At 56.0% G+C, this 20623-nt stretch overlaps 1 protein-coding gene across 4 annotated transcripts in view; it reads right to left on the reverse strand.

The window, feature by feature from the left end:
- Positions 1-3406: 3406 nt before the first annotated feature.
- NF2 (NF2, moesin-ezrin-radixin like (MERLIN) tumor suppressor) overlaps positions 3407-20623 on the reverse strand; it is a 64721-nt gene continuing 47504 nt past the window's right edge. The window contains exons 13-17 of one of the 4 annotated variants that reach the window (XM_057744446.1): positions 20378-20483; positions 19785-19912; positions 17880-18045; positions 16429-16473; positions 3407-6140 (exon numbers count right to left, since the gene is read on the reverse strand). In XM_057744446.1, the coding sequence (XP_057600429.1) occupies positions 16438-16473; positions 17880-18045; positions 19785-19912; positions 20378-20483 (436 nt within the window). In that variant the 3' untranslated portion in view covers positions 3407-6140; positions 16429-16437. Of the gene's footprint in view, positions 6141-12731; positions 15865-15895; positions 16474-17872; positions 18046-19784; positions 19913-20377; positions 20484-20623 lie in introns of those variants that run through there. The other 3 variants (XM_057744447.1, XM_057744445.1, XM_057744448.1) reach the window with 3 other exon arrangements.

A 20623-nucleotide genomic window follows, 5' to 3' on the forward strand; every position in this document is an offset into this window, starting at 1 on the left:
TTTTAGAAACATGACATTAGTAAATGGCTGGAACTGGAAGGAGCCTGGGTTCCTCTCGTCCAGACCTGACCTACAGCCGAGGACAAGGGTGGAATGGACCTTCTCGAGGCCACATGGCTGGAAGCAGCGAGGTGCTCTCCTGAAGCGCAGGCTGGACTCCGACAGGACAAGGTGGGACAGTCAGTCAGGGTGGCTCTGCCAGCCCCGGGCCCTTTCCTCCCATGGGGGGAGCCCTTCTCCAGCCCAGACAGCCCCAGACCGTTCCCGTTCTGCACACACATTTCCCTCAGAATCACCCTCCACGGGAAGCTCTGCAGGGCCAAGTTGGGCTGTTGCTAGGGAGGGTGGAGAGGGTGGGCGGGAGAGAGGCTGTCCCCACTGGTCCCACTTCCCTCTTCTGGATTTAACTCCTCTCTCGGGGTAAATGGCACTGCAGGTGCCTACAAGGAGACACCTCCGCAGTCTTCTTTGCTTTAGTTTACGGACTTAATTCCTTCAGATCAAAGGCTACCCCTTCCTCCCTGAGCAGGCAGGCAGGGGAATTACATTATTTATATTGAAAATGGGCAAGATTCCACGGGGACGTCTTCCTCATGCCTGATAAGAGAAAATTAGGTCACCACTGTGCCCGTCGGCACCCCCCCACCCTGGCGTCTGCAGTGGGTTTTTGTGGTCCAGGTGCCCATGGACTCAGGGAGCTGCTCCAGGTGCAGGGCTGAGGGCTGCCCACCCAGCCGCTCTCCCACCCTGAGCCTCCAGTAAATTATTGACCTGAGCAGCAGGTATTAATGTGACAAAGCCAGAACATCCTCTCCAGGCAGCCCCAGCCTGAGTTATCTATCATCTCCCAGGCTTTGCAGCTGGCATTGGGCAAACACAGTGAGGACAAACAGGCCAGATGCAGATCATTAAGTTCCTGGTGCAGGTGGAGGGATGGGGCCCATGTGGGGGCCACAGGTGGGCCTGGTCCCGCTTGAGCTGGGGCTTCCTCTGGGTCACCACTTGCTCTTTTCTCTGCTTCCTCCTCTAACCAAACCCCTCCCCCCACCCCCCAAAGGAAGCACCCGGAGAAAGTCACCTTTCCCGAGAGGCACCAGGCTTAGAGCTTCCCAGGCAAGAGCAATCCCCACAAAACCATATAAAACTCCCCTTTTAGATGAGGAAACAGCAGTGCCCAAAACTTTGGTAACTTGCCTAGATCACATGGCTGCTAAGTGGCTGAACCCAGGTCTTTCTGAGTTCCAAGTCGGGAGCCCTGAGCCCCTCAGCTCTGCGGTTTCCTTAGCCCTCCGCATGGCTGGGTGTAAAGGAAATATTTCACGTTTCTCCGTGTGTACTGCTTCTACTACTCGTAAATAACGGTGGTACTGCTACACAGCCTCATCTCTTTTTCCTTAGGAATCTGAGTGTTTTTTGTGTCTGTTCTTCATGTTATCCTGACAACAACTCAGAGGTACCCAGAGGTGTCATTGCCAACCTATGTTACAGAGTGGGAGCCAGGAGGCACAGAGGGAGAGCGTAGCTCTGGCTGCGGACCTCTCCAGGAGATGTCTTGATTTCTTTGACTCAGAGGCAACATGCCAGGTGCTATTCTGGGGCTACTACCCCAGTGGGAAATGGGCATCAAGTGGGAACCGGGAGGGGACACTGTGGGGGTTCCTCTGAGTCAGCTCAGGTCCTGGCGGGTGCTGAATGGCCCTGAGCTGTCTCCTTGTAAGCGAGCTCTGGACTCCGTACCAGCGCCGGGACTGCGGCCGCAGCATCCTGCCGTAATGCAGTAACGACAGGTTGCCAGGGAGCCCCGCCGCGGCTCGGGACGGGAGAGAAGCCCTTGGCCTCTCTCTGCTGCCTGGGCTGTCTGAGAGGGAGACAGAGTACCCGCGGACGGCTCGACTTTCTCTTCCCCAGACGTGCAAGAAATTGAATTAGACACGGTTGCAGCAATCGTCTCACCAGTACCTTTTCCCCCAGAGCCCGGCTGCCAACTCGTCGTTACACGTGGGTGGCTCCTGACCCATTCCTCCAAAGCGAAGGCTTCTGGGGTGCGCAGCCCTGGGGACGGCTGCCAGGCGCTCAGCTCAGGCAAGGACCACAGAAAAGGATGATGTGCTGGCAGGGACGCCAGGAGGAGCCACTCAGGGACCCCGTGGGGCCGGGCTGCAAATGCCATAATTAAACACCCAGGTCCGGCTGGCAGCTTTGGGTTTAGAGCACGGTCAAAACAAACTAAAAACAAACATAAAAAAGCAGAGGAGAATTCAACCGGCCTCCCCAATACCAAAATATCAGTATTATTAATCCTAACACCATTGAATGAAGAACTCGGGATCTCTGAGAGCATATTACTGTCTTTTGGGGGTCAGGGATTGGCTTAAAAAAAAAAAAGCCAGGTAAAAATATTGTCTGGACGGCTTCAAATAACCAGTATTTATAAAGTCCTTTTTCTAGTGTGGACTATGTAGGAAATCAAACCATTTCCAATCACTGAAAATAACATAACCTACATTTAAGAAATGCAGCTGTTTCTGCACACATGAAACTAACACAACACTGTAAATCAACTATACTTTGATTAAAAGAAAAAAGGAGCAGTTTCATATTACTTATCGAACAAAAAATAGTTGAATTACTAATTCTATAATTTAAAACTAACAGAACATTGTTTAAAAACTTCATAACTCTCTAGTTTTACAACTTTATACATATCTTTCCAAAATACATAAAAAGCTGGTCTTAGTAACTCAAACTCTTGGAAGGAAAGTTCTGTGTACTCTGACATGCAGCACTGTGGCTCCCTCAGAGGTCCTGAGAACACACTGTGCCACCGGAATCTCTGTTTTAGGCTGTGTGATTTGGGATAGAATTATCCTAAAGTAGTTTTGGTCTTAATAAAGGACTTTTGTTGACTGAAAAATCAGAAACAAGCGAAAAAAACCCCTAAGCCCTGCAGCAGTAGTTCCCAACTCCAAATGTGAATGGCATGTGGCCCTGGGACCACAGCAGGGACTCATCTGTCTTACAGGCTGTGCCTGGGCCCCAACGGGCTCTGCAAGCCACCCACCCCCTCTCTCCCAGAGCCTGGAATGGGGAACCCGGAAGCAGAGAGTCCATCCAGTCTGGCGCCCTGGTTTTCAGGCCTGGAACTGAGGTCAGGCGAGGGGTGCAGGGAGGACACGGAGCGACTGGGACAGAGTGCAGGGCCTGCCCCATGGGAAGCACGTGGGGGGAGCCTGGGTGAAGGCAGTCCGGGGTGCAGTCATCAGCCCGGAAAAGGGGACCCTTTCACGACCAACGATGACGTGGGGCTGGAGCTGAGGCCCCGGACATCAGGGAGCCCACACCTCTCGGCCCCAGTCTTGCCACGTCAATGATCGGAGCAACAAGAAAACTGAGGAGGCCCAAGATGAACTTTTTACAGCTTAGAATTTTTATTAAAACAATCACTTAAATTACAACAATCCCCCAGAATAGAAAATGGCCTTCCCTGGTCTGGCCCTGACAGGAGGCCCCACAGGAAGAAGGGTGGTTTGACATCTTTGAAAACTGATGGATGGAGCTTTCCTGGAAGTCCAGAGAGGCTGGCCTGGCCCCGGGGGCGGCTGGGAGAGGCCATCTCCCACCAAGACTGCCCTCTCCAGGGGCCGACGGGCCCCAGTGCTGTCAGTGGGCGAAGCTTAGTCACCATCGCCGATTTCCAGCCTCAGGACTTGCTCTTTTGATTTGAAAGAGAAAAGAGAGGGAGAGAGAAACCTGTCCCCAAGACTACAGACACAGTCACTCAGGAAGTGTTATATAAAGCCACGGGGTGCCGTCCAGCAGCGACTAACTGTGCACACCGCACAGGGCAGAGCCGCTGAGGCTGAGGTGGGGCCACGATTGGATCAACGAGGTGGCCCATGTGGACCTGCCAGGGGCCGCCAGCGCAGCCTCGCCGAGTGTCACCAGCACCATGCTTCTGCCCAAGGACCATCAGGAATGCTTCTGATGAAACAATTCCTGCAGGGCCCTGCTCTCAATGGAGATCAGGGGTTTCCTCATTTGATAAGCCCTAAACTTGTTCACTAACTCTTCACACATCACCTCAGCTGTGGGCACACACCCTGAAAACCAAGCTCCTCTTTCACTCCTTCCACTGGGGCTCTAGACCTTTCTGAGGGCCACCATCCTATCTGTTCGTCTCTGGGAGGTACCTTCCAGCTCTTGCCCCTAAGGAGAGCTGCCATGGAGCCGGGCTCTGCCGTCTGCTCCCCGCACAGCTCAGATGCCAGCCGGCTCCCCTGTGGCCACAGGGCTTGGCATTTCCCAGACTTCAGACATACACACAGCAGTTAAATAATAAGAAAAACAAAGCCCGACAACATTTTTATAAATGACCACCATGCTCTGTGCCCAAAGCCACAGTTACAAACTAAATCTGCAGGTCAGGGATCGGTGGTGAGGCTGAGGACACAGCCTCACAACCGTCAGACCTTATGTTACAAAGGCCAGAGGACCCCTGCCGGGACCGTGTCTCAGGGGAAGAGGCCTTGGAGGGACAGGAAGGCACAGGGGGACCTTCCAGCCACAGCCATTTATGCTGAGTGTCCAGATTCGAAGTCCCGCCCTGCACGTCCTAAGGGGGACACACAGGCCTGGCTTCCTCCGTGCAAGGTGGCCCAAGAAGGTGGTGGCCAGCCCGGGACACCACTAGGTCAGCTTGGCCAGGGAATGTGGCAGGATCTCTGTGAGCTTCTCAGTTTCTCAGCACCACCTAGGATTACCAGAGACCACCTCTGCCCACGGGAAATCTCCAGGCCCTCCCACGCCTTCACTGACTAAGCGACTTTTCTCTGGTTAAGACTCATCCCTGGTTCTGCACAGCAGCCCCATCGGAGGGATGTGAACGGCCCCGGTGGGTCACAGCAGCACCACCAGCTGTGGAGGGAGAAAGGGCGGGGAAGTGGCCTCAAACCAAGAAGCGTGTATGGGCCGCGGAGTGGCTTTGTGACCTGCCGCCGCGCGGCACGGCGGGGGGGTCGCACGGCAGCAGGTGCAGGGCGCTGACCGAGAGGGGTCACCCGCACCCCCTCCCCCACACGGCCCAGGGGAGAACACAAAGCACAGGGCGGAGGGCCACTGCCGAGGAGGCCCAGGTACCGCCATGGGGAGGAGGGCCTTGCTGGCACACAGCCGGGAGCAAAGATGATCCGGATGAACGAGGCAGCGTCGGGGCCTCAGAGCCCCACGGAGACCCCGGTCACGGCTGGGCTGCCAGGCGCTGAGTAGAGGGCAGGGAGCCCCGTCCACCGCCACGGCCGCCACGTGCGGGAGAGGCTAAGATGGGAGGGGCCCCGCCTGCCTCCTGGACCCTGGTCTGAGGGGGCAGGAGAAAGGCAGCGGGTGTTCCGCAAGGTGCAGCCTCCTCCACGGTTCTGCTGGCCTCCCAGGCCCTCTGCTGGCAGCCAGCCCCGCCTCACAGCTTCTGCCTGGTCTTCCCCGCGGCACAGCTGCCTCTCCCATTCCCCACCAGCGGGCAGCCAGAGCGCAGCCTCAGGGGTGCCTGGCTCGCTCTCCGATGACGTGTAGCAGGCGCCAGGCTGCTCTGGGCCTGGGCTTGGGCAGCCGAGCTTCCTCCCATGCCCGTTCCTCACCAGTGAAGGAGATGAATGTTCTGGAACCCTGGGGGGTGGGGGTGGGGGGACAGCACCAGCATCCTGATCTCCAGGGGGCCCGTGTACCTCACTCCCTACAGCCACTTCCCAGCCGAGGCTGGGACGGTCAGCGGGGGACAGTAAGACACGCCCCCCAGGGCGCTCTGGACGAAGGAAGCATGGGATCCCACAGTGGACGAGGAAAGAGAAATACGACTTAAAAAAATTTAAAGACTCAGGTCAGGAGAACTAGAACCCCACGAGAGAAACCTCTGCAGGGTCACAGTTCAAGGCAATTGCACATGAAGCGGGCTGGGCTCTCCGCGCAGCCGGGAAAACCTCCAGAGCTCCCGCGGAAGCTCCCAGCCAGCCCGCCTACGGACGGCTCCGGAGGCGTCGGGCCCAACCCGTCGGTGCTAGGAGCAGAAGGGGCCGATCCTGGGGTGGCCGGGTCACCTGCTAGAGCTCTTCAAAGAAGGCCACTCGGGACTTGGCGCTCTGCAGAGTGAGCTGCAAGGAAGCAGAGAAGAAGGTGAAAGGGGGCGCTGGCTTCCTGCTCTTTCACAACAGGATGCCCTCCTGCCTTGCTGATTAAACTCGAAGGGGGTTTGGAGTGAGAGGGAATGTTCAAGAAGCTGGTGGTCAATTCCAATAAGTTTCCAGATTTGCCCAGGAACTCAAATTAGGAGGTGACAGATGAGGACACGGCAGGAGGGACGGCTGGTAGGCAGAAGCACGTCAGCAGGAAAACGTCCTCAATGTCGCCTTTTCACAGAGGGCAGGAGATCCCGGGGCATTTTAATAGATTCTCACATCCCTGTCTACAAAGGAGTCTCTACGATGCCTCTTGGGGTGCTGTCCGTGCTGGTGCTGGCCTGGGAGCTCATCTCCTCCAGGGCTCGAGGGCCAGCTCAGCAGCGCAGATGTCTCGGTCGTCGTGCCCTGGGCACGCTGCTGGGGCAAGGTGACATGGCCTCAGGCAGGGCAGGCCTGTATCGCCCTTTCCACCCCTGGTTCCCCAGGTGGCCCCAAAGCAGAGTTGCCCATGACCTGGCAGCTGAGAGGGGGTTTCCATCTACAAACTGGGAGGCAATGGCCTTTCCAGGTGGGGCTGGTTCAGGCAGACAGGCGGCACACGGGGCGGTGCTCTGGGCAGAAACTGTGAGGCCTTCCCGGGAGTGCTGTCCTGAGTGGCAAGAGCTTGGGAAGATGCGGAAAGGAGAGGGAGGATCGGGGGGTGGAGCTCTTGGCTGGGCAGATAAGGCACTAACTAGGGTTTGCGACCCCTCAGGCTGCCAAACCCCAATCCCCCAACTCAGTAGGCCACGTCCCAGAATCTCTGCAAACAGAAGCTTCTGGTATGGGCATCCTCCCAGTGCCCTGCTCTGCTCCTGAAATCAACTACGTGGGTGAGACTGTGTGCTCCGGGTCCAGCTCTGGGACTTTGCTAAGGAGAGTTTTCAGAGAAGGGGACACAAGAGTACGTACTGTTCATTTTCATGCCCTCAAACCACTTAGCTTAGCGCTTTGCACACAGCACGAGCTCAGTTTGCTGAGTGAATAAAATGTAGGTGATGCTGATAATGAAATGGCGAGATGCATGGGAAAGTGCAGAGCTCTGCCTGGGGCTGAGAAGGCCCAGGTGCTAATTCTCTGTCACTAGCTCGCTGTGTGGCCTCAGTGGATACCCTTGACCTCTCTGAGCCGCTTTTCTCTGGAGTTAAACCATGGGGGCAGGCTAGATGGTCTGGCCCACTCCCTCGACCTCTGGCAGTCTCTGAATCCAAAGAGAGCTCGGCTCTCCAAAGGGCGGGGGTGGAAGACTCCAAACCAACCACTTTACCATCAAAGACACGCAGCATCAGTGCACTCAAAATGAGACAGCTTGAGAGCCGGCTCTTTAAATCCTGCCAAATCTTTTGGCCTTGAAGTTCCCGACTAACAAGCTAAATGCAGGGAGGCATCTGAGCTGTTTTCTTCAGTGGAACCAATTTCAGAAGCCCTTTGGAAAGCACAGCTCCAACGGGAACGGAGAGAGCTTTCATTTCTTTGCTGAAAACGGAACTCCCTCTAGAAGGATGGGTTTCTCCCTAAACACAAGCAGAGGAGGAGGGCCGGGAGTTATGTGCTCTGTGATAATAGGAGCCAGGATGGTTAACTGGGGAAGAAAGAGAGCCAGAGTCACTGGGACAAAAATCCTCTTGGGGGAGAGTGAATCAAAAGGTGTGAAACCCCATGTCTCCGTCTGGGTTCCTCCCACGCTCCCGGGGAGACCTCAGGCCGGCTCCTCAGGGGACAGGGGACCTGCAGGGGACAGGGCCCTGCCACAGCCCTTCCTTCCACACACCAAGTCACTCATAGGCACAGCCAGACTGCCTGACCCAAAGCCCATCTGAGCGGCTGGGTGGCCCTGGACGGGTCACTGACTCCTTCTGGCCTCAGTTCCCACCGCTAAGCAGGGATGGAGGCGGCCCCCTCCGCACAGGGCGACGTGCAGAGGGACAGAAACGCTGTGATGTGCTCAGCGCCGTGCCTGGTGCATGAGGAAACTACAGCTGGTGTTACCAACAGCATCATGTCCCGCCTTCCCCAGCTCCAGACCCGCTCCTCCGGGGGAAGCAGGGCACAGCACAGTTTAGAAGTGGTGCAGCCGAAGGCAGGGTTCACGGCCTCTGAGGTAGGGGGAGCAGGTGCCCCCGAGAGGCCTGGCCTCTTGCACAGGCGGGAAGCCCGGGCTGTGGGGGCCTCTGAGAGCCTCCTGCCCATTTGCACAACAATGGCTCCAAGCATTCCTGGATCCTCTACCGGAGCTGCTGGCTGTCCCCTCGAGGTGCCAGCGGAGGGTTCTGGCAGCTCTGGCAGCACCAGACTCCAGTTCCTCGAGCATGTGCTTGTTGGGAGGCACAGCCCTCTCTGGGTGGGCAGCACGTGTCCCTGGACCCCGGCCCATGCTGACCTCTTATCTCGCAAGAACAGCAGCTGTACCCCAGCCCAAGGAGAGGTGCAGAAGCAGAAAGCATCCTGGACACACGGCCTCAGCAAGAAGACAGTCCCGTGGTTGCCAGGCTGTTGGAGGGAGGCGCAGAGCCACCGGACAGAGGTGGCCGACATGGCTGCTGACACCAAGGGCGCTGGGAGCCTCCCGCCTCGGGCCACAGGCAGTGGCTGCCCCGCCCCCACCTTTAACCCTGTCTGCACAGTTGGTGGTGGTCCCAACTCCAACAGGAGGCCCGTCGTCAGAGGAAAACCCTGCACGAGCCCACTGGCACAACGGGAGCCCTTCCTCGGCCTGCCCCACGCCTGCAGCATCCTTCAGCCCAGGTGTCAGGATGTGCTTGTGCTGGAGCCCAGGCCGGGGAGCCGGGCAGTGAGGAGGGTCTGCCGGGAGCAGCCTGGGCATCTTTCTGCACATGGGGACTCAAGCTCAGGGGCAGGGAGGTCCCCCCTTGCGGTCTGCCAGCTGCGCTCCTGGCCCCACACCTCAATCCTCCCTCACCACCTGCTCTTTCTAGAAAGCTCACGGTCACACTGACTGTGCAGCCTCAGGCAGGAGGTGTTCCTAAAAGAGGGAAGGCTTAGAGGAAACAGCACAGAGCTGGCCCTTCAGGAAGGGAACCACCCCTGCGGGTGGTCTTCGTACACTCCTGGAAATCGGCTCACAAGCGTCCTGGATTCCCACCACCCTCTCGTAACCCAAGGTGTTCGAGCCAGTCAGCGTTCGGTCCGTCTTCCTGGCTCTCTGCACAGCGCAACAAAGGGACCACGGAGACGATCTACCCTTGGCCTCGTGTCCTGCGGTGTCGCGCGGTGAAAGCCGAAGGCAGCCTCGAGGCCCACCCACCCCCCGGCAGCCCCTTTGGTGATCCAGCCACACCCATCATCTCCCCAGACCCACTGCCCGGGGGGCAGCACCTCCAGGACTGCGGTGGGCGGGGGGGGGAGGAGGCTCCCCAAGTGCACGGGACATGGCTCTACGGCCACGCTCCCACGCTGGGTGGACTCCAAGTTTCAGTAGGTGGTGAAGCAGAAAGGCCTCAGGACACGGACAGACAAGCAGGGCCTCGTGGACAGTGGCTGCCTCATCCTGGGACCTGTCAAGTCCCCCTTCTCTGAATCCTCCTGAGGACAGGTGGGTAGAGCTCTGCCCGAGCATGACTGGTGGCCACGCCCACCCCACACCATCCAAAATTCCCGCTGGATCTAGACAGGGGCGGCCGCAGAGTCCTGGAAGCCATGCCCAGCTCCTCCGGGAGCCCTGCACCCCACAGTCCTCTCACCACTTCCCTAAGCATGACAAAAGAACGTGAAGTTTCCCCACCAGGCACGGGGCTGACCCGCTCCTCTCTTCCAGCTGTCTCCTCACATCTGATTAAAATCAGCCATGTGACTAATACAGCAGGAATTAAGTTCTCTCTTGACTGAACCGGCTGTTCAGGTCTGTCACTAATCCAACTCCATTCGGAGGAGACAGACTTCCTTTTCTTCTTGGCTGCGGATCTGTACGACGTGGTTTCCATCTTCTGGGGGCTCTGGTCCACCTGTGGCCTGGCCCCTTCTTCCCGCCCAGCCTTGACAGACACAAGCCTGGCAGAGTCGCACACCAAACCCCCCGCCCCGCCCACCTCCCCATCATACTGCCAGCCGTGCCAGGGCAGGACGGGGAGCCCCCTGCTAGGGTGAGACCTCTCACATCACCCTAAGCCCTGTGCGCTGTGACCTAACAGACACCTCCACCAGGTAATAAACGAGTTCGGATTCGGGAGATGCATCTGTCTCCTTGAAAAGACAGGAGGCTGGGAATTCCCTGGTGGTCCAGTGGTTAAGAATCCACACGTCCACTGCAGGGGGGTGGGGTTCGATCCCTGGTTGGGGAACTAAGATCCTCCATGCCTCAAGGTGCGGCCAAAAATTAAAAAAATAAAAATAAAAAGACAGGAGGCTGGCTCCCCCAACCCTAGGAAGGACTTGGTACCCAGCAGCCTCTCCCGAACCTGGGCATGCGTACAAGATGCAGGCTCATGGGCTCCCACTCACGGGCGAGGGTTTCAGGCAGCCCACTGAGATACGAGGACGTGGCCTGCCCCTGAAAGAGGGCCACAGTATCTAGAGACGGCAAGCCTGGAGGCACTGAGGCCAGCACCAGGCTCGCAGATCCCTCCCAGCCTGCCCTGCAGTGAGGGCTTCCAGCCACGAAGCTCCTCCAGCCTCACTCCCAGGAGCGCCCCCTGCTGGAAAAACACAGCCCCAGGCTGGCTGCCAGCTCCCTCCTTCCAGATCTCCTCTAAAAGTCCTTTTGGGGGGACTGCTTCCCAAAGTGAAGGGAGAATAACTAAATGTATTTCGGCACGGAGCCTCCCGCAGCAAGGCTGCTTGATTAAGAATGAATTACACTTTCATCAGCACATAGAGAAAATGGATTCACAAGGCCTCACTGTGATACTCTTGTTTCTAAAGCAAAAGGGGGTGGCGTGGGGGTGGGCAGGACACAGAGCCACTTTGGCTACCAATGACGCGCGCGAGAGAAGCAGCTCCACAATTAAGCTGGGAGAACAAAACTAATCAGAGCGCTAGGACTCCTCCAACTAGTCTCTGGGGGCCTTGCCTCAACCCACTCATCCTCAGGGGAGACGGGAGGAACGGGGTAGGGGTGGGGGGAGGCACCTAATTCATTGTAAACAAAAAGACCCACAACGCTGAACCCATTTTAGATACTAGCCTAATAACTCCAGGCACTAAGACTCTGCTTGTCCCATAAAAATTCAGTGGAATTGAAATGCAAGCCCTAAAATCATGTTACACTTCCTCTCCGCCACTACATATCGAGAACGAAGGAGTGGGGGAGGGCGCCGATACAAAAGGACATGCAGATGCTCCACCAGGAGCAGGAAGGTGACAGCCAAATTCAGCAGCAGGAAATTCCAACATAATCTCTGGTTTGGGGTGTGATCAACAGTCCCCTCCCAAATCGAAGCTGAGGGGGCAGGGCGGCTGAAGGAGGATGGCTGCTGTAAACTGGCCAGATTAAGCCTATTCTGCCGTCTTGCTCGTTGACAGCTTGCACCCAAATGCCATCTGGTGATGTGCATGGCGAGAGAGCTGTCCACACACTTATCCCTAAACAGAGGTGGGATGAAGGGCCGAGTCCACCGCGATGAACGAATCCAATTTGGTATCAGCTACTTTACCTGCTCTAGGGAGAAACCTGCCTGGGAAAACCCAGAGGGTGCCTTTGGTTTATCAATCCTTTAGGGACGTAACGCAGCAGAACGATGCCTGGAGACCGGCGTCTGCCCGCGTCTCAAGCTGCCCCTGTGATGCTGGCAGGGCCTTCCTCCGTCCCTCCACCTGGAAAATGGATTAACCGGCCCGATTCACCTCGCTGGGCAGCGGGAGGAGGCTAACTGATGGGCACAGAGCAGTCTGAACGAGCACCTTAGGGAAACGGGCAGATGGACCGATGTCATTCCACATTGCCAACATCAGAAGGGAATCGCGGCGAGGATCATGAGAACAGAACCTCGAGCCCGCAGAATGAGTTTGCATCCCGACCCTTCCCTCCTGCTGTTGCAGTGACAAATCAGGTGCTGGAGGAAAGCTGCACTGAAACGTATCTTCCGTGCTGAGGGACCAAATGAGATGTTTTACTGCATCCAATAAGGCCCACTAATGTCCTCGGGCAGTTCCAAATGCTGGTAAAATATCTAGGAGGGCGAGGCAGGTTTTGTAGGCTTCTCAAAGCCTCCCAAAGGGCAACTGCTTGACCAGCTAAAGCCCACCAACCAAAGGGACTGGAGGGTGGTCTTTTTTTAGCAAAGAGGCTGGAGAGCTACCAGCAGCACGCAAGAAAACTGGGAGCGCTCGACAGTTAAAGAGACACGGGGACATTCCGTCTGCGTGAGGCAGGAGCGGCCTTCAGAGATGAGCCCAGGCGTCGCGTCCAGGAGGAGGGAGCCCCGAGGCCAGCCCACACCTGCGACGCCTCCCCCGAGCTTCCCAGGGAGCCGCGGCCCTCTCTCCTGTGTTCTCCATCCACCCCTGGCACCGCTGCTGCTGCCCCCCTCCCGCTCCCCCTTCTCCTCCCCCTACCCCCGCCTCTGTCCTGTGCTCGCATAGGGAAGGTTCTGGAGCCAGGGTGCCAGGGCAGAGGAGCCTCTACCAGACTACGCGGGGTGTCCGAAGCAGGCAGAGCCTCGTGGGTCTGTGAGCGGGGTCTGGGGGGCGCTGAACACATTAACCACACGGGCAGCGCAGCCTGTGGAGCTGCCCCTGTCCGGGCAGGCGATGCCCAGGGGGTCACGAGGGGAGGCCTGCCCGGTTGCTTTAACTGTGGGAGATGCCTTTCATGCATATTCACCCCCGCCCTGTGATTTATCACCTCCCTGGTGCTTTAAGTGCTCCACTAGACGCGGCCAGCCCTGCCTCCCCAAAGGGAGTCCACGCAAATTGAAGATGACATTGGACTTTTATGTCTTCCTGATCTGAGAGAGGCGGCTGGAGCCTCAGCGAAATGTCGAAGCTCCTCATTCCTGCGTCTCCACTAGCGGAAACCACAGCTGGACCTCGATGGTTCACACCATTTACGAATACAATAAGCTTTGTAAGCTCTGTGACACCCAGGATTTCTCATCTGTCGATTGCCTTTGAAATCCTGTGCTTCTTCAGAGACCGCGGGCACAAAAAATGATGACAAGTTTGCTGGTGCTCAGACCAGCCCAGGATTGGGAAGTGAAACTGTCCCTTGAGAGGGGATGAAGGGTGCGACCGTGTTGTCACCTCCGGAGTGTACTGCCCAGCTAAATCACACCTGGCCACCACCCACCTCATCAGCGCGGTGGCTCTGAGGGCAAGAGGCTCAAGCCCAAGACACTGTGTCGCCCTCCCCCAGCGTCACTGCCGGACTCCACGCCCTCGTTCACAAGACCCAGAGTCCAGGAACACGTCACGGTCACTCCCCGCCGACCACAAAGCTACGTTCCAAGGGCGAGGGCGGCTTTTGATCACTAGTGCCCCTCCGACTCAGATGCAAATGCCAAACCAGTTGTACTGATTGTCGATTGGGAGAAAATGGAAATGTGAGGCGTTGAGATTAGTAGGAGGAGAAACATACACCCTTGCAAATCCAAATAGGATAGTAGAAACAGTGGAGTTCATTCTGGTTTTTCAAAAGTTTCTTCCTCCAAACACATGGACACTAAAACACTTACTGGGTACATACATGTGTCTTGAGTCATGCACCTAAGTGTGGTGCCTCCCTCAGCCCAGGCTCACAAGCAGATTTGTTTCTTTATATAATTTTAAGCCCTTGCTGAGTTCTTACGGTAAACTCATCGACTCCTCATAACAGTCCTGGCGGGTACAAACTGTTTTACTCCCTTTTTATGGGTGAGGACACTGTCCCTCGGTAGAGGAGAATTATAGAGAAAGCAAGTAGCGGAGCAGCAGCAACTCCGCTGAGCAGACTGGACTGCCTCTCGGCATTCCCAAGGGAACATGGTAACCGCCACCCTCAGGTAAACCCTTAGAATTAGCTTCAGTCTCATCATCTCCAGAGGGTCCTGCTGAGGCAAGGTCAGACACAGGCCTTGGGCTGAGGCAGGAGAACTGACAATGCGGGGGAGGAGTACACCCGGATCTCAGGGAGGTGGGAGAACCAGTCTTCCCGAGAAGAAATCCATGATCAAAATACATGAAAAACAAAACAAAAATCAGTGCAGGCTGGTTTGAACCAAGATTAATGACACGTTTTAGGGCAATGGAAACTCGCCAGTTCACCACCAGTCTGCATTTCTCATCCCGGGCTTTCTAGATGGAGTGGCGCCCTTGACATTCTAGGTGCCCACACTTCAAAGCCCGCAGTAGTATTTCTCGTCTGCTAGGCTCATTCAGCCCAGACCACGGCAGGCACAAGGCCAGAGCCACCCCAGCACAGCAGGTGGCTGGCCATCAGGCTTGGTCACTGGCCACAGGGACCACCAAAGTCTAGACAGTGGAAAGTGCATCCAACTTCATGTGTAGCAGAAGCTACCACTATTTAATCTGGTGATGCCGAGATAAGTCCAGCTGTATTGTAAGAGCCAACTCCATTTTATTAAGCCTTGGTTAATCAGAATTCTTGATTAACTGGAGCTTGGCAGCCTGCTTTGAAAACAACTTCACATCAAGGCACTAAAAAAAATTAAATAAATAAAGGCTTCTGTGCATGTCCTAGGAGCAGTGCATGTTTGACTACAAATCAAACCTCATTCGTCTATAATCACAGCTCAGTGAGGACTGAGGGTCAGAACCAGGCCCCGGAAGAATTTAGACGTTCTGAATCATTACAGAAAGGAGAGAGATGAAATCACGTCCAGGTAGAACAGCAGGTCACGTGCAGGGACTATCTCATGGCACAGACCAGAACCAAAAGGGGCCTTCTGCGTGCCCGTGCTCACCACGGGGCCCAGGACGCCACAGCGGAGCCGCCCCGGGGTCTGCTGGACACCACAAGGTGACCACCTGAGCAGACGCGCCCCCCGGCCCGCCCAGCTCCGTGCCCCTCACACCTGCCTGGCACACAGCACGTGCCACTTGGTGCTGGGGTGCTCGATGCCGGCGTGTGGTGTGAAAGCTGAAGACACAGGAGCCCGCTAAATAGAAGTGTCACACACAAAATGTGGCTTACGCCATGGGTTCCTGGGACCACTGACAGATCGAATCCATCTTATAATGAGATCCATCTGGGACTTTAATAGCGAACCTCTGTTGCTTGGATAGCAACCACGGATAGGATCTAGCCTATGCCAGGTCGCACTTCTGGGTACAGAGCTTCCAATGGGCTTATTTTATTCTAGGAGCAGAAAGCACGGTGAGGACACCAAAGGACACATGTCATGTGACTGTCGGGTGTCGGGGGGCTCACGGGTGGGGGTACTCCTGGGGATCGGGCGAGGAGCAGAGGCAGGATGTTGTTTTATTATTGCGCATCATAAATCCTTGCCACTGCCTAGGCCTGTTGGGAAAATAATGAACTGCTGCAGAAGGAAAGCAGCAATCATGCAATTAATTCACGCCACAAACACGGACTGCCCGTCTGCTGGGCGCCCGGCCTGCGCTGTCCCGACGTGAGTTCACGCTGACCGCGACTGCGCCCCAGGCTCCGAGACGCTGCAGCAGAGGCCGCCGTTTGTGCGCTGGCAGACAGACGGTCCGCGTAGCCTGACTGCAGATCAGACCCCTGTGCTACTGGCTTGCTGTACTTGAAAAGAGAATAGATGCGTACAGAAAGGGAGGATCTGGAGGAAAATAAGGGCGCACGGGCGGCCCCTTCATCCCTCAACCAGAAGCCACCAGGTGTGACTGCGGGTCTTGAGAGGCTGTCACCACATGAAAGGTCTTGATCTCGAGTTAAAGACACCAGTCTTAAGAACACCCAAACTGACCCCGTCTCCATGCTAGGGTTATTTATCTAAGGGGTACACCACCAAGACAAAGGACTTTAGACAGACCTGACTGGACAAGAAGCCATGGCCTACCCCAGCCCAACAACGACACAAGATGTGAAGGACGGCCGGTCCTATGGCCCCAGGACATGCTCTTCAGAACGAGGCAGGCTTCTGGACCCTGGAGGCTGGGTTGGCCTTGCAGGGCGGACGCCTGCTCTCAGACTCAAGCATGCTGCGGCCAGTCCCCAGGTGCCACCTGCCCCCCCGGGGGGGGGGCTCGGCGTGGCCCGGGGACAGAGACAGGCAAGCTCATGCAGGGGTTAGTATCACAGAGGGCGGTCCCATCACCACATACAGAGTACCTGGCAATAACCTACTTTGAGGGCTCAAATGCAGATAGGTCTTCTGCCTTGGGCTTGAGGCTAAACGAGCAAAATAAAATGAAGAAAAACAAAAACACACCCTGTGATATCAGCAATGTCACACGTGCCATTTGCAAAATGCTCAGACAGGCCTGAAATTGTGACAAGTGACTTCATTTGTGTGTTTTTATGGCTTGGAGACGGGAATCTCCAGCTTTCAGCAGCCCAGGGCCCGGCTCCCTGCAGCAGCCGTGGCAAAGGTGAGGCTGTGCCTGGCACCCAGGGCAGGGAGTGCGGTGGGGAGGGGTCCGAGGCCGTTCCTTCGAGGCCCGACTGGCTCTCTGGCCAGGGCATCCTTCTTCCTCTCTGCTCACTGGCTGAGGCCGCACGCCAGCTCCCCTTTGCTAACTGTTTCAGAATTTGGTTTGGAAGGGAAACCCAGTAAGTTACAGAAGCTGGAGGAAAGAAGAGCATAGACTGTGGAAAGGCCTCTCCTTCACGCCATCGAAAGGAATTCTCTATTTGGTGCCAATACTAACTGGGAGTCAGGAGGGAGGGTTCAGGGCTCCAGGCTGTACCCCTCAACAATGGCAGGTAGACACGCATCTCTTGGAGTTTTCAGATCCAGCTTACCCACTGAAAACAGACAGTCCTCAAACTGGGAGACCAGTTGAAAGACTAAGGTAAAGGGTACAAAATTAAACACATCTGACTGTCACCATCTAAACTCAGTGAAGAGCCCTGTCTTACTGACCCCCGTTTTACAGGTGTTAGCCTGGTCCTGGGAGAAGAGTTAGGAGCTGACATCACCTGGCAGGAGAGGCCCTTTCTGCTTTGCCCAACGTAAGAGACGTACACTCTTGGGCTGATAGTCAGTATGGAATTTAACTTCCTCCGAGATGCTGAAAGCTCAAAATATCCATGGAGAAAGACATGAAACTGTTAGCAACATAAATGAAGTCTCATCTTTTAAAACATTAAGGTTCTTCTAGAGACGCTCTTTCAAGTCTGAAAAAAGTTAAAATTTCAGAATTTGGTTTCTAAATCAAGAACAGAATTTTATAGTTCTTGCCACTTAAAAATACAAAAAGACGAGAGGGAGAGTCCATTCTCAACAGCCTCCCTTTCATTTTGCTTTCTCATTAAGTAAGGCAGCTCCCTGGGCAGAGCTCCCCTCGGCTTAAAAGACAGAACTGTTTTACTGCTAAATGATGGATCAAAACCCGTCCTGTAACTGTGATTCGTGTCATCAGAGCTTTAAACATCAGCTCCCCTTCCATCAAGCCAATGGGTTCACAGCCACTGGCAGATTCAATTCCCTTTCTGGCGTGAGTCAAAAAATCTCCTCGACTAAGTACATATGAAAAATGATGACAGTCTAACGACTCGGCTATTGAGGAAACCAGGTGGCAGCCTCCCGTTTCATTAACGACGCCCCGATCAGCAAAAGGCAAGAAGCTCGGTACCTTTTTGATGGTGTTGTGTTTGCTGCTGGTGCCGCCCCGGTCAGAGTTCTCGTTGTGCAGGATGTCCAAGGCCGTCTCCCGCTCTTTGAGTTTCAAGGCCTCGATCTCTGTCTTGAGTTCATTGAGCTGCTCCTGCAGGTGCTTGCTCTTCTCCATATACTCCACTCTGCCGGCGAGAGGACAGCGTATCACGGGTCTGGCCGACAGCGAGACGTGCCATGGCCGAGGGGCTCTGGACCCACACGCTGCTTGGCCCGGGACCCAGGGTCTGAGCCTGGGGTTCGCGTCTCTGCTTGGCCACTCACGGGCCGTGGGAGCTTGGGCCAGTCACTTAACTGCATGTTTCCTCATCCATGAGAGAAGGACACTGACCACAGAGCTGCGGTCAGGATTAAACAGAAGGAAGGGTAGGAAAGCCTCAATAAATTCTCAGACCAGGTGTGACGGACAATAGATAGCCTTTAGTTCTGTACAAAAAACAACACAAGAAACAAGCCTCCTGGCAACCAAAACAAACTCCTTGTCTCAACCCTTCTCAGAGAAGTAATCCCATTCTGGTGACCTCCTCTGATAGGCCACCGCCACACCCCTACTGGTTGGGGGACATCATCTCCTAAAGGTGACAGAAGCTCACTCAGCCAACACCAGGAAGAGAAAGACACCCCCCACCACCTGCAAGTGGACATGCTGTATCTATGAGGGAAGCCATCCTCAGGGTGTCCAACGGCACGGGCACGGCCAGGCACACCGGGCAACAGACCCAGGGGACATTCGGAAGTGATTCCCACACACGGGCGGTGCGTGGTTCCCACAGGTAATGAGTAGGAAAACATAAACTGTAAAAAAAAAAAGCAGGGCACAGAACAGGACCCAGCCTCACCCTGATCATAGCCACGCCGTGCTGAACATGCCTAGAAAACAGTGAAGGCTGGAGGGGAACTCAGCCTGCGGGTGCCACAGACAGAGATGCTGGGTCCCTCTAACCCCAGGACTCGAGCCCAGAGAGACACACTTCCTGGCCTGTGGCTGCCCGTGCTGGGCACCGAGGGGGTGACCTGAGGACACGGAACAAGGTGAAAGCACATGGGCTGCAGAGTCAAGACGGGTGAGGGGCCGAACTCTAGATCTGTCCTTCACCAGCTGCAGGGTGCTGGGTGAGTCCCTTAAACGCTCTAAATCTGAGTTCTCGTTTGTAAATGGGAACACTAAACCCACCTTTGAAGTCAGTCTGTGGGAATGAAATGAGATAAAAGCTAAAGAACCCTGTCATCCAGGCACCCGTGCCTGGCAGCTACTGTGACAGTTCCCTGGCCAGCCGTGGCACAGCTGGCCGATGTACCTGCGGCTCTGCGGCTCTGACTGGGGGACTCTGGTTAGGTGCCCTCTGTGGTGGGGCTCCTCCCATCTGAGAGCCACGCCCCCCGAGCACAGAGTGAAGGAAGAGGACAGCTCGGGCGTGCAGGTCTCAGCTGCGCTGCTCCACAGCAGGGCTGGCTCAAGCTGGCTGCTGCCTGGCCCTTCGCCCTCCTCAGCCTTGAGCTTGAGTTTCTTCTCTCGCGCCCTTGTTCTACACATGGGACCCACCATAGAGCTCAGCCGCCAGAGGACACACTAGGACACGTGTTCCATCACCAGGTTAGAACACGGCCACCACGGGCACAGCAGTCTGACAGGCTTGGAGACCCCTGACAACCAATCCTAGACATTAGGTGAGCTCTGGAGCCACTACAAACCCCGGGTCACCAATCAAGTGTCATTTCATCCTGGAAGATGAATGCTGGTCTGTCGCCCTTCATTTCTGATTAGGAAACTCCTCTTCCGGTGGGTGAGAACAGAGCAAACCTCTGTAGGAGTTAGTACCAGGCTGCCCACGTGGGGCACGGGGCAGGGGACGGGGCGCCGTACTTCTCTTTCTCTATCTCCATGGAAAGCCGCTTCATGTCAGTATCCTTGAAGTCGAAAGACAGGCTGTCGCCAATGAGGCTGAAGCTTGGTATGTCGGGAGGCAGCGGGGCTGGGGGCGGGTTCATGGGCTACGAAGGAGAGGTCTCTGATTAGCAGGTGTGGTTCCACAAGAACGGAGGGCACTGCTGTGTCAACCACCCACCGCTTCAGAGGCCACCAAGGCCATGGGCCTGGCGTGCCCACACCTAAAGCAGAGGGTGAGGCATTTAGATTTAAAGACTTTCTCCTCCCAGATCAGAGGGTCACCTAAAATACGGCCCCCATCTACTCCTCTCACTGGCAGCCCTACAAGATCGTGAACGGTATCATTTATCACCCTTTGGGACACTTTGCTTCCCACCTCTGTTCCTTTGCTTAAACCATGCCACCTCCCTGCGCCCCATCTCTCTTTCAAGGCCCTAGAACGTTCACTCGCTCCGCCATACATCTGCTTAACAGTCGCCCTGAAGGCCCCACCAGGGGAACTGGAGGGCTGGGAGGGAAGGGACCGCTACAAGGTGAGAAATGGCGCGGCCCGGCGGCCCCAGGCTCACCGGGTACGTGGGCTTGGTGGTGATTTCCAGGAGCTTCTGCTTGGCTCTTCGCTCTGCCTCGCGGGCTTCCTGCAGGTCCTGCTTCAGCTGGTCTGCCTCCTTGGCCCTGCAAGGAGAGGAGGAGCCTTCAGCTGCATAGAAGACAACAGGAGGAGGAAAGAGACCCCTCTTCCCCCTTCCCTCCAGGAGAGGAGGGAGCTGGGTGAACCCTGAGGGTGGCACCAGACCAGGCAAACAAGGGGGGTG

This window comes from Hippopotamus amphibius, chromosome 8 (genome assembly GCF_030028045.1).
Source record: "Hippopotamus amphibius kiboko isolate mHipAmp2 chromosome 8, mHipAmp2.hap2, whole genome shotgun sequence".
NCBI classification, from domain to species: domain Eukaryota; kingdom Metazoa; phylum Chordata; class Mammalia; order Artiodactyla; family Hippopotamidae; genus Hippopotamus; species Hippopotamus amphibius.